We start from the raw sequence: 13601 nt of genomic DNA on the forward strand, positions 1-13601 counted from the left end.
TGTAGTGTCAGGGCCCCCATGAAAAAGATTTATATTTATGCTGTAACACATTTTTTTAAAGTTATTTGTCTTGTTTGTTGTTCAAGTCAAAGCACCAGGAAGGCTGTACTTGTCAGCCATCTGTTAGCTCAATGGGTTGAGACGCAGTATTCATGATCCAGAGGCCATGAGTTCAAATCCCATTGATGTCTTTCCTATGATTCTTTCCTTTGCAGACTGGCTTCCAGAAGATCAACTGAAAACTACCAGGAAGGCTATATTTGTCATCCAACTGTTAGCTCAATGGGTTGAAACGCAGTATACATGATCCAGAGGCCATGAGTTCAAATCCCATTGATGTCTTTCCTATGATTCTTTCCTTTGCACACTGGCTTCCAGAAGATCAACTGAAAACTATCAGGAAGGCTGTATTTGTCAGCCATCTGTTAGCTCAATGGGTTGAGACGCAGTATTCATGATCCAGAGGCCATGAGTTCAAATCCCATTGATGTCTTTCCTATGATTCTTTCCTTTGCAGACTGGCTTCCAGAAGATCAACTGAAAACTACCAGGAAGGCTGTACTTGTCAGCCATCTGTTAACTCAATGGGTTGAGAAGCAGTATACATGATCCAGAGGCCATGAGTTCAAATCCCACTGGTGTCTTTACTGTGATGCTTCCCTTTGCAGACTAACTTCTAGAAAAACAAGTTAAAACCACCAGAAAACCTGTAACTCTCAGCCAACAGCATAGCTCAACTGGTAGAGCGTCTGTCCAATGACTTGACTTGACTTGACTTGAGTGGGTTCGATTCCCACTCGAGTCAAGTGTCCCCGGTAACTTGGGGCAACGGATAAATTGACTGATATCCTTAGTGATGCTTCCCTTTGCAGACTAACTTCTAGAAAAACAAGTTAAAACCACCAGGAAACCTGTAACTCTCAGCCAACAGCATAGCTCAACTGGTAGAGCGTCTGTCCAATAACATGACTTGACTTGAGTGGGTTCGATTCCCACTCGAGTCAAGTGTCCCCGGTAACTTGGGGCAACGGATAAATTGACTGATATCCTTAGTGATGCTTCGCTTTGCAGACTAACTTCTAGAAAAACAATTAAAACCACCAGGAAATCACTAAGGATATCAGTCAATTTATCCGTTGCCCCAAGTTACCGGGGACACTTGACTCGAGTGGGAATCGAACCCACTCAAGTCAAGTCAAGTCATGTTATTGGACAGACGCTCTACCAGTTGAGCTACGCTGTTGGCTGAGAGTTACAGGTTTCCTGGTGGTTTTAACTTGTTTTTCTAGAAGTTAGTCTGCAAAGGGAAGCATCACTAAGGATATCAGTCAATTTATCCGTTGCCCCAAGTTACCGGGGACACTTGACTCGAGTGGGAATCGAACCCACTCAAGTCAAGTCAAGTCATTGGACAGACGCTCTACCAGTTGAGCTATGCTGTTGGCTGAGAGTTACAGGTTTTCTGGTGGTTTTAACTTGTTTTTCTAGAAGTTAGTCTGCAAAGGGAAGCATCACAGTGAAGACACCAGTGGGATTTGAACTCATGGCCTCTGGATCATGTATACTGCGTCTCAACCCATTGAGTTAACAGATGGCTGACAAGTACAGCCTTCCTGGTAGTTTTCAGTTGATCTTCTGGAAGCCAGTCTGCAAAGGAAAGAATCATAGGAAAGACATCAATGGGATTTGAACTCATGGCCTCTGGATCATGAATACTGCGTCTCAACCCATTGAGCTAACAGATGGCTGACAAGTACAGCCTTCCTGGTAGTTTTCAGTTGATCTTCTGGAAGCCAGTCTGCAAAGGAAAGAATCATAGGAAAGACATCAATGGGATTTGAACTCATGGCCTCTGGATCATGAATACTGCATCTCAACCCATTGAGCTAACAGATGGCTGACAAGTACAGCCTTCCTGGTAGTTTTCAGTTGATCTTCTGGAAGCCAGTCTGCAAAGGAAAGAATCATAGGAAAGACATCAATGGGATTTGAACTCATGGCCTCTGGATCATGAATACTGCGTCTCAACCCATTGAGCTAACAGATGGCTGACAAGTACAGCCTTCCTGGTAGTTTTCAGTTGATCTTCTGGAAGCCAGTCTGCAAAGGAAAGAATCATAGGAAAGACATCAATGGGATTTGAACTCATGGACTCTGGATCATGAATACTGCATCTCAACCCATTGAGCTAACAGATGGCTGACAAGTACAGCCTTCCTGGTAGTTTTCAGTTGATCTTCTGGAAGCCAGTCTGCAAAGGAAAGAATCATAGGAAAGACATCAATGGGATTTGAACTCATGGCCTCTGGATCATGTATACTGCGTCTCAACCCATTGAGCTAACAGTTGGATGACAAATATAGCCTTCCTGGTAGTTTTCAGTTGATCTTCTGGAAGCCAGTCTGCAAAGGAAAGAATCATAGGAAAGACATCAATGGGATTTGAACTCATGGCCTCTGGATCATGAATACTGCGTCTCAACCCATTGAGCTAACAGATGGCTGACAAGTACAGCCTTCCTGGTAGTTTTCAGTTGATCTTCTGGAAGCCAGTCTGCAAAGGAAAGAATCATAGGAAAGACATCAATGGGATTTGAACTCATGGACTCTGGATCATGAATACTGCATCTCAACCCATTGAGCTAACAGATGGCTGACAAGTACAGCCTTCCTGGTAGTTTTCAGTTGATCTTCTGGAAGCCAGTCTGCAAAGGAAAGAATCATAGGAAAGACATCAATGGGATTTGAACTCATGGCCTCTGGATCATGTATACTGCGTCTCAACCCATTGAGCTAACAGTTGGATGACAAATATAGCCTTCCTGGTAGTTTTCAGTTGATCTTCTGGAAGCCAGTCTGCAAAGGAAAGAATCATAGGAAAGACATCAATGGGATTTGAACTCATGGCCTCTGGATCATGAATACTGCGTCTCAACCCATTGAGCTAACAGATGGCTGACAAGTACAGCCTTCCTGGTGCTTTGACTTGAACAACAAACAAGACAAATAACTTTAAAAAAAATGTGTTACAGCATAAATATAAATCTTTTTCATGGGGGCCCTGACACTACATCTTTTCACATTGGGGTCCACTGCCCAAATACATGTCAATTTGGGGGGTTGACAACAAAACGTTTCAGATCCGCAGATTCCAAGGAAACAGCTGTAGGGGAATGGATAGTCACAGTGACTAGTGAGCCGCAGTTAACAGGTTCAAGCCTCAGCAGCAAATCAGGATGTCAAATCAAATAGGTATTATTAGGAGTGAAATGGTTGTGTTTCTTCACCCCAACTGCACATGACATCAGTTTACATGTACGTTATTTTCAGTGATGAAGACAAACCGCACAGACGTTCACTGTACTTTAGTACATTTTGTAAACTTATGACTCTGAGTAGAGTATAGCCTGACTTAAACAAACAAATAACAACTTAGTATAGTCAGATTATTTTTTACACAACTTACATTTTGTAATCAAACTACCGAAACGAAAGTTGGTCACCACCGAAACAAAAGTTAAATCCGAAATAATCAGTAAGTGTGGAGGCCAAAATCGTCCCCCCAAAAACCTGTTAGGAGTACGTTTCAGGCAATTTAGAGTTGATTGGTAGTACTTTGTAGTGACACTTTTTTTGGTCCCTAACATTCATCGAGCTCTGGACTTAGTACATTTATTTTTTCACCATTGGGTCACTACCGAAACGAAACCGAAACGAAAGTTAAATCCGAAAAAATCACTAAGTGTGGAGGCCAAAATCGTTCCCCCGAAAACCTGTTAGGAGTACGTTTCAGGCAATTTAGAGTTGATTGGTAGTACTTTGTAGTGACACTTTTTTTGGTCCCTAACATTCATCGAGCTCTGGAGCTCATGACATTCACAGTTCAAAAATTGAACTGTGAATCTCAAGCTTGCATGTCCACAACATGCAAGCTTGAGATTTAAAAAATAAAATAAATTGTAGTTTTGGAGATATTTAACTTTAAGGGCCCCATGTATTGTCGATGCGGCAATGGACATTTAAAGGCAGGCCTACAACTACATACTTACGCCTAGTAACCTCATTCATACTTTAAAATGTTCATCTTACTGTGGACATGTTTGCCTGAAAAGGAATCTTTGAAATGTTGCATAGTTTTAGAATTGTACTCCTTTAAAAGTTCAGAGATTTATAATGGAGGCGGATGGAAGGTTTTGGGACCTCAAAAAAACACTTTCACCTAGAAACTCCATTCACAGTACAACAAATCCCCCTTACTGTGGACATGCATCCTTGAGATGTTTTACTTTGAAATGATTTGTAGTTTTTGAAATATTTAACTTTAAGCGCCCAATACATTGTCAATGGCAATGGATATTTAAAGGGAAAAGGGTACAAACTTTGCGATGCTAAGTTAACAGAACAAGTCAGAACCTCTGTGGTGCAGTGGTTTAGATACAGGACTTGCAACCAGAAGGTTACCGGTTCAAATCCAACCAGGACAGGTTCCCAACCAATACCCGACTCTTGCACCTTTATCTGATCTTTCACTGAAGACCGTGCAAGAGACCATAGAAAGCATATACCATGGTGGAGCAGTGGTTAAGATTCAGGCCTTGCATACTGAAGGTCCTGAGTTCAAATCCCGCAAGGACATCTTTCTAACTTTTACCTGGGGCTTTTACCTTTATATAATCTTTCAGAAAATTACACGCAAGTCATCAGAATAGGTAAGGACCTCTGTGGTGCAGTGGTTTAGATACAGGACTTGCAACCAGGAGGTTCCCGGTTCAAATCTAACTAGTGCACTTTTTTTTTTCCCTCAAGACTCAAGACCAAAAAGAGTCTTGAGTCGAACCAATTACTCCCGCGGAGACATCAAATTTCTCTTTTGGGCCTTGAGTCCCAAGACTCAAGGCCAAGGTTCTTGGTGAAAAAATACATTTACTAAGTCCAGAGCTCGAAAGTTTGTCACTAGTTGATCGAAAGTTTGTCACTACCGAAATGAAAGTTAAATCCGAAAAAATCACTAAGTGTGGAGGCCAAAATCGTCCCCCCAAAAACCTGTTAGGAGTACGTTTCAGGCAATTTAGAGTTGATTGGTAGTACTTTGTAGTGACACTTTTTTTGGTCCCTAACATTCATCGAGCTCTGGACTTAGTAAATTTATTTTTTCACCATTGGGTCACTACCGAAACGAAACCGAAACGAAAGTTAAATCCGAAAAAATCACTAAGTGTGGAGGCCAAAATCGTCCCCCCAAAAACCTGTTAGGAGTACGTTTCAGGCAATTTAGAGTTGATTGGTAGTACTTTGTAGTGACACTTTTTTTGGTCCCTAACATTCATCGAGCTCTGGACTTAGTACATTTATTTTTTCACCATTGGGTCACTACCGAAACGAAACCGAAACGAAAGTTAAATCCGAAAAAATCACTAAGTGTGGAGGCCAAAATCGTCCCCCCGAAAACCTTTTAGGAGTACCTTTCAGGCAATTTAGAGTTGATTGGTAATACTTTGTAGTGACACTTTTTTTGGTCCCTAACATTCATCGAGCTCTGGACTTAGTAAATTTATTTTTTCACCATTGGGTCACTACTGAAACGAAACCGAAACTAAAGTTAAATCCGAAAAAATCACTAAGTGTGGAGGCCAAAATCGTCCCCCCAAAAACCTGTTAGGAGTACGTTTCAGGCAATTTAGAGTTGATTGGTAGTACTTTGTAGTGACACTTTTTTTGGTCCCTAACATTCATCGAGCTCTGGACTTAGTACATTTATTTTTTCACCATTGGGTCACTACCGAAACGAAACCGAAACGAAAGTTAAATCCGAAAAAATCACTAAGTGTGGTGGAGGCCAAAATCGTCCCCCCGAAAACCTTTTAGGAGTACGTTTCAGGCAATTTAGAGTTGATTGGTAGTACTTTGTAGTGACACTTTTTTTGGTCCCTAACATTCATCGAGCTCTGGACTTAGTAAATTTATTTTTTCACCATTGGGTCACTACTGAAACGAAACCGAAACGAAAGTTAAATCCGAAAAAATCACTAAATGTGTTGGCCAAAATCGTCCCCCCGAAAACCTGTTAGGAGTACGTTTCAGGCAATTTAGAGTTGATTGGTACTACTTTGTAGTGACACTTTTTTTGGTCCCTAACATTCATCGAGGTCTGGAACTCAGGACATTCACAGTTCAAAAATTCCACCTTACTGTGGACATGCATGCTTGAGATTTAAAAAAATAAAAGAATTTGTAGTTTTGGAGATATTTAACTTTAAGCGCCCCATGTATTGTCGATGCGGCAATGGACATTTAAAGGCAGGCCTACAACTACATACTTACGCCTAGTAACCTCATTCATACTTTAAAATGTTCATCTTACTGTGGACATGTTTGCCTGAAAAGGAATCTTTGAAATGTTGCATAGTTTTAGAATTGTACTCCTTTAAAAGTTCAGAGATTTAGAATGGAGGCGGATGGAAGGTTTTGGGACCTCAAAAAAACACTTTCACCTAGATACTCCATTCACAGTTCAAAAATTCCACCTTACTGTGGACATGCATGCTTGAGATTTTTTCTTTGAAATCATTTATAGTTTGGGAGATATTTAACTTTAAACGCCCCATGTATTGTCGATGCGGCAATGGACATTTAAAGGCAGGCTTACAACTACATACTTACGCCTAGTAACCTCATTCATACTTTAAGATGTTCATCTTACTGTGGACATGTTTGCCTGAAAAGGAATCTTTGAAATGTTGCATAGTTTTAGAATTGTACTCCTTTAAAAGTTCAGAGATTTAGAATGGAGGCGGATGGAAGGTTTTGGGACCTTAAAAAACACTTTCACCTAGAAACTCCATTCACAGTTCAAAAATTCCACCTTACTGTGGACAGGCATGCTTGAGAAACTTTTTTTTTTAAATCATTTGTAGTTATGGAGATATTTAACTTTAAGCGCCCCATGTATTGTCGATGCGGCAATGGACATTTAAAGGCAGGCTTACAACTACTTACTTACGCCTAGTAACCTCATTCATACTTTAAAATGTTCATCTTACTGTGGACATGTTTGCCTGAAAAGGAATCTTTGAAATGTTGCATAGTTTTAGAATTGTACTCCTTTAAAAGTTCCGAGATTTAGAATGGAGGCGGATGGAAGGTTTTGGGACCTTAAAAAACACTTTCACCTAGAAACTCCATTCACAGTTCAAAAATTCCACCTTACTGTGGACATGCATACTTGAGAAACTTTTTTTTAAAATCATTTGTAGTTATGGAGATATTTAACTTTAAGCTCCCCATGTATTGTCGATGCGACAATGGACATTTAAAGGCAGGCCTACAACTACATACTTACGCCTAGTAACCTCATTCATACTTTAAAATGTTCATCTTACTGTGGACATGTTTGCCTGAAAAGGAATCTTTGAAATGTTGCATAGTTTTAGAATTGTACTCCTTTAAAAGTTCAGAGATTTAGAATGGAGGCGGATGGAAGGTTTTGGGACCTTAAAAAACACTTTCACCTAGAAACTCCATTCACAGTTCAAAAATTCCACCTTACTGTGGACATGCATGCTTGAGAAACTTTTTTTTAAAATCATTTGTAGTTATGGAGATATTTAACTTTAAGCGCCCATGTACAGTAGACCTTTCCTGACCAATTGGACCTGGCAGGAAAACAAGCCCAATGTGGCTTATAATAATCAGACCAGGCGACCAGGCTTTGCGGGTGGTTTTAGAGTCCGCTGTGCGCTTTCCCAAAGGTGTGTGGGCAGAATAGCAATTTTGGGGATATAGCAACAACACGCCCACGACCACACCTCCACCCACAAATAACGGTGTCGGCATAATGGAGAGCGGGTATAGCAGGTGCAGAATAGCGTTTAGGGACAGTGCCAGATCCCTTATCCGTATTTAACGAGTAATGGGTAGAAAATCAGGGGTAATGGTTAACAGGTGCGGCTTTAGATTGGTCTGGAATAGAGCGGTAGGTCTTAAATCCTATTTTGAACTTTATTCATCACAATACTTTCGTATGACAAAGTATAAATGGGCAATTACTCACATCTTTGAACATGTTCATGAAGCGTGCTCCGAGGCGCCAGGGTTTGTGCCGGTGACACTGCAGAGAGCTGACAGTGATCTGAGAGGCGCGCTGGGAGGCTGCAGCCACCATGTAGACAGCGTCATACATCAGAGCTGCCTCCGTCTATTCAAAGAAAAGCACATTCATGGCTCAAGCTAGATTTATACTCCATCACTTTCTGACAAGAACTTTTTTTAAAGCTAAAAACGCGTGACTTGTGACGACAAAGTTGTTAGCCTGAAAATCGGTTCCCGCAATCACGCGTTGTCACATTCACAAATGCTGATATAGAGATAGAGGTCTTGGGACAATTTGTGTCCCAATAGCAAACTCAATCAAAAACTAAACAGAGGTGTAGGCTTATTCTGAAGTTTTTGTTAAAATATAAATTAAGTGTCTGATTTGAATACCTTGGAATAACCTTAGACTGAAACCTGATGTTTAAAAAGATGTTACACAATCTGTCTAATTTTAGGCATATAAAACCATACCTAACAATAGAAGTAGCCAACATTTTTAATGCATGCTATGATCGTCTAACCTGACGCTACCAGATCCAAGAAGCTTGCTCCACACATTTGTTTCACAGTGGAACCTGGTTACTCAATACCGCCCCATCTGGCAGGGTCAGGTTAATGATCGTCTCCCACATAACATTGTTTTAAACAATTTTGAAACCTAATGAGTCTCTCTACAAATGTTATTTAATTTAGATAGATATCTTGTGTTTTAGCCCCTTCCAGATATAATGCAGTTATCTTTAAGCTGGTGAGTTCTACCATCTGTGATCTCTATTGATTTGCATTGCGAACATGATTCTGTTAAAAGCCTTTGACATGAAGAATGGACTGAGAACTCACTGTCATCATGCCCTCCATCATGCCGTTCTCAACCTTGGAGGAAGCCTGCATACGCTCCATGGCCCACCTCTCCAACACCGATGCCACCTGTGGGTTTTCTACGTTGAGGAGGCGAAACCCTGTCATGTTGACTCCACTATAGCGGTATGGCTCAAGGTCCAGCGCAAACAGGTCCTAATATTAGGACAACACTGTCATCAATATCACCATCATCATCGTTCTCATCATCATCAGTGCAGACTCATTAACATGATTTACTTAACCACTTAAGCCTTATTGTATGGTTTCACAGGAACATCTATCCAATCTACACTCACAATGCACTGTTTAGGTGGGTGCGCTTGCAGATATGCATTTTGACTATTTCTGAAAAAAAGTTTTGGAAAATCTTTGAAAAAGTGTTCACCTGTAAAATCCCCCAAAATATCATACCTTGGCACCCCCTCACGGTTCACCCCTCCTATTATGGAGAATTATCCAGTGCAAAATGACCTGTGCGGTAGTAGCTACGTTGTATTATTTTAGTCTGTTGCATGTGGAAGGGAGGTGGATAGCCTTGTTTATCTGTTATAGCCGCGTGTCACACTTGGGCTTTAAGGTGGCTAACAATATACCTTATTTGCTCAGCAAAAAAAAAAAAAAAGTTCTCTTGATTAAAATGGCATAAAAAAGATCTCAAGATAAAGGGCCACTTCATTAACACAATGGAATGTGTAATACTATAGCATTTTGCCAAAATACATTAATCACATTGACTAATGCAGGGTGCTTCCTTTGGATTAAATTACTTCTGAATGTATGATAGAATAGAGAAAGTTTGGAGCAATAATTTGATGCAGACCATTTGCTTACCAGTGAGGTGAAAAAGAAGTGGTAGTATTCTGTCATCATGCCCATGGACAAGATCTGGAGTACAAACATAATTGACCATATTCACAGAGTGGACATTTTGCTCTTAAGTTATACTTGAGTCGCAGACAGGGTGGGTTTTCCCATCCTCCTCCCTCCAACTATGATGTAAGAGCAAAATGTCTGCCGTGTGAATGTGGTCATTGAAGTGGTTCCGTTTTCTCCATGACTGAACATCGATACGACTGTTCTCTTCCAGCCAGCCTGAAATGACAAAACCCTGGGACCATCCATCCATATCTATGTCCATACAAGGAAATTAGACATTTAATTAATTCCTTGAATTTCTTCAATTTGTATTGTGTGTATGGCAGGCATTACTGAGCAGCCGAGTCTGTAAATGTTTTAAATTTACTCATTTTTGTGTGGCATTTCCAATTAATCTCAGCTACAGCCTTTGGTTTAAATGTCTGGCTAGGAAATAGGCTCGGCTTGGATTTAGAAATGAACATTTGACAAGAAATAGAATTTGTCTAATCTTGAGCACAGTAGATATTAAACAGAAAGAAATGCCCAAACAGCACTGGGTGAATGCTCCAATGAAAATTTCAAATTGGATTTCAGAGGGAACCTTGCATTTTACCAGCGCAGTTGTCAATTAAAATGTGTTGTAAATGTAGGAACACTATTCTGCTCACCTGCTTCAAAACATCAGCTGATGTTTGATAAGCGCAGTCAAATATTACATAGAACTCTTTCCCCTTCTTCATCTCTTTCAAAAGAGGACGGGCATCTTTACTCCCTGTTGGTAGCTGCCGGATCTTGATTTTGATGTTGTATCTAGATGGCGCTTTGATCAACTCTTGTAGACGAATCAATCCTTAATTTAAGAGAAAATAAAAACATTTTCTGAATAACATGCACATTTAAAATACCTTTGTTTGTTTAATTTGGCCCCCCCTTGGCCAATTACATTGTACATACTAATCCTCTTCATTCAACCCATCCTAACCATTATGGGAAGTGTACAGCCACTGATCAGCCCTGTGGACCAGCTCTAAGGTCAATTCCTTGGTCAAGAGCACTGGGAGCAATATCTGTATACTTAACATGCATGTCACAGACGCACGCACGCACGCACGCACGCACGCACGCACGCACGCACGCACGCACGCACGCATAGTCAAGGCCCAGCCTTCGGACTGGCGAAGACAAAAAAACATTCACTCAAAGGACCACACTGGACACAAGCATTGAAGCTTATTACCATTACAGTGACAAATAGTATGTTCATATGCCTTTTTTTGACAATAAAAATGCGAATCAATCAATCAAAGCAAACCCACGTGAACACGTTCCCCACGTGTTCACATTCCCAGTCAGGTTGAACCCAGAACACTTGCTGTGAGGTAGCTGTGAGGAATTCTGTCTGATTGGTTGGTGCAAATTATACGTGGGAAAAATACAATACCCGAGGGTGCAAACCATGGCCACAACAACATCTTAATTCTACATCTCTCTGTCCGAATATGACCTTGACCTTAGACCTTTTCAATCCAAATCATCTCTTCGGGGCAGCCTGCTGATCATTCCCATCAAGTTTCATAAAACCCACCCACTCTCAAGTTGTTTTGTACGTATATACACAAGCTGCGGGCAGTGTGATAAATCTTCTTTGTAACCAATTGCTCACATGATGTTAGTCTTTCTACATGGTGTTGGTCTTTTAAAATACGATTGGTGCACTATTATGACAATGAAATAGCTTCTCCTTTTTTTCTTTCTTTTTTTTTTTACCTTGAATTAAATATTTACCCTGCCCACAATGATGCATGCATGGCAGGGTTTTGTAATCGCTCCTGTCTGTGTGGCTATCTGTGAGCATAAAAGTGGTAAGTGGTAGATTTTAATCGACGTTGGTGGGAATCATCAGTAGGTTAATTACACATTTTGGGTTGAAGAGTTCAAGGTCACATTCAGGGGTAAAGTTGCTAGCTACCCACCACTGCGGAGACTAGAGGTTAGAAGGGACCAGTACAAGGGGAAGTTGGAATTGGCGGAACAATTAAATTGGGAGAGAAAGGGGAGAAAAGTCAGGCATATCTCAAGATTAGAGTTAACAAAGAGAGCTGTAGAACAAGATATGTCTGCACGGGCAGGGTTTGGTTTGCACCCCCATGAAGTGTTTTATTTGACCTTGATACCAAACATAAATGAATCCAGATTAAGTGCATTTAGACTCATCACTCAGTCTTCATTGTTACACTTCCCATCCAAAAACAATGACCTAATATGCCAAATCAACTAGTTTTGCTGCATTGGAAGTGATAATTGTAAATCCTCTGCAATAAGCTCATTCACAGTAGCAGACCAAGGAATTGCGTGTTCTGTTTTTTGTTGTTCACATTAATTAAAGTAAAGGTAAACATGTGTCAGTTTATATCCAGGAGAGATTGTATTATTTGTATATAGTATGTGAGTATGTGTACAAAGAACTTGTGATAAATCAAATCCACAAATGTCAACATAACCCATGAGGTCACATAATATGCTGAACAGATGTGTCTGGGAAACCATGCAGTAACATAATCAGAGTCAGACTAAAGAGGACAATGCAATAATCCTATTACACCTTGGAAGGTTTTTCATAAAGCCTACTGCATATCGTTGCTGTCGGGTAGAAACCTTATATCTCCATATTTCAACTTTTAGTTTTGTCATAAATGAGTGTAGTACAAAAGCAGTGAATATAATGTGACAACGCGTTGCTCAGATATTACCAAAATTACATTCTACAATCAACTCTCAACTGTGGGATGATTCAACTGATTTAAATGTTTAATCTATGCATAATAACAGCACAGTCTCATAAAATTGCAATGTGATGTGCACATTTATATGCACAGTGATGTGCACATTTGAATTGCCTAAGAACTGTGAGCAAGCATTTTACTAGGACTGGGTTAGATTGACGAGGTTATTAAAACGCTAGGGAGCTTATTATAATGATATGTTCTTACAGTAAAATCACTATCCTTCTGCAGGGCCATGTCTTAATTAGGAATAGAACTATGCTATAACTGACAGGATCATCATGTCCCCCTGTAACCTCAGGAGGTCTGTTACACGAACCAGGTTTATTACATGGATAATGAATAAATGACAGTCATACCTCAGAAGAATTTGGGCAATCCTTTTTAAAGGACGACTTCACCCATTTCAACCTATCTTCATATAATATATCCATTCCTCACTAATGCTCCTGATAAAATTGTGTCATTTTTTTCTACTCAGTCTGTGTCTCATAGGAGGGCTGTGGACACTTGAGAAACCCGTCAACCAGTGACATCATCGTTAGGAAGGTTTTCTTTTTTCTTCAATATTATTATTATTTATTTATTTTTATTAACGTGAGAACAATGGTTTCCATTATAGCATGCTAACTTTAGAGGAATATATTGCCTCTAGTTTCTATTAGCTTGGATTCCCCATCGATGATGTCACTGGTAGACAGGTTTCTGAACTGTCCACAGCCCTACTCTGAGACACAGACAGAGTAGACACAAATGGTGCCATATTATCATGAGCATTAGTGAGGACCAATTATATGAAGACAGGTTGAAAAATGAAAATGGGTGAAGTCGTCCTTTAACTAACGACGATGAGACTCTTCAACAACCCCTTGAGACAATAGTCAGCTTCGCTTGCACACGTCCAAAGACACAGGAGATAGACACAGCTCTAACATGATGTGACATAATAATACATGTGCCACGCACACACACATAAGTGCCAACCTTCACATTTTCATGCAAATTGTGA

General features: G+C 40.3%; 1 protein-coding gene across 2 annotated transcripts in view; it reads right to left on the minus strand.

Annotated features, from left to right (window-relative positions):
- Positions 1 to 13601, minus strand: part of LOC311050718 (glutamate receptor ionotropic, kainate 1) — a 58718-nt gene that overhangs the window by 20121 nt on the left and 24996 nt on the right. For both annotated transcript variants that reach the window (XM_084064832.1, XM_084064831.1), the window contains exons 4-7: positions 10478 to 10659; positions 9783 to 9836; positions 8931 to 9104; positions 8050 to 8193 (exon numbers count right to left, since the gene is read on the minus strand). In XM_084064832.1, the coding sequence (XP_083920958.1) occupies positions 8050 to 8193; positions 8931 to 9104; positions 9783 to 9836; positions 10478 to 10659 (554 nt within the window). The remainder of the gene's footprint in view (positions 1 to 8049; positions 8194 to 8930; positions 9105 to 9782; positions 9837 to 10477; positions 10660 to 13601) is intronic.

This window comes from Gymnoscopelus microlampas (genome assembly GCF_963454915.1).
Source record: "Gymnoscopelus microlampas genome assembly, chromosome: 8".
In the NCBI taxonomy this organism is placed as follows: Eukaryota; Metazoa; Chordata; class Actinopteri; order Myctophiformes; family Myctophidae; genus Gymnoscopelus; species Gymnoscopelus microlampas.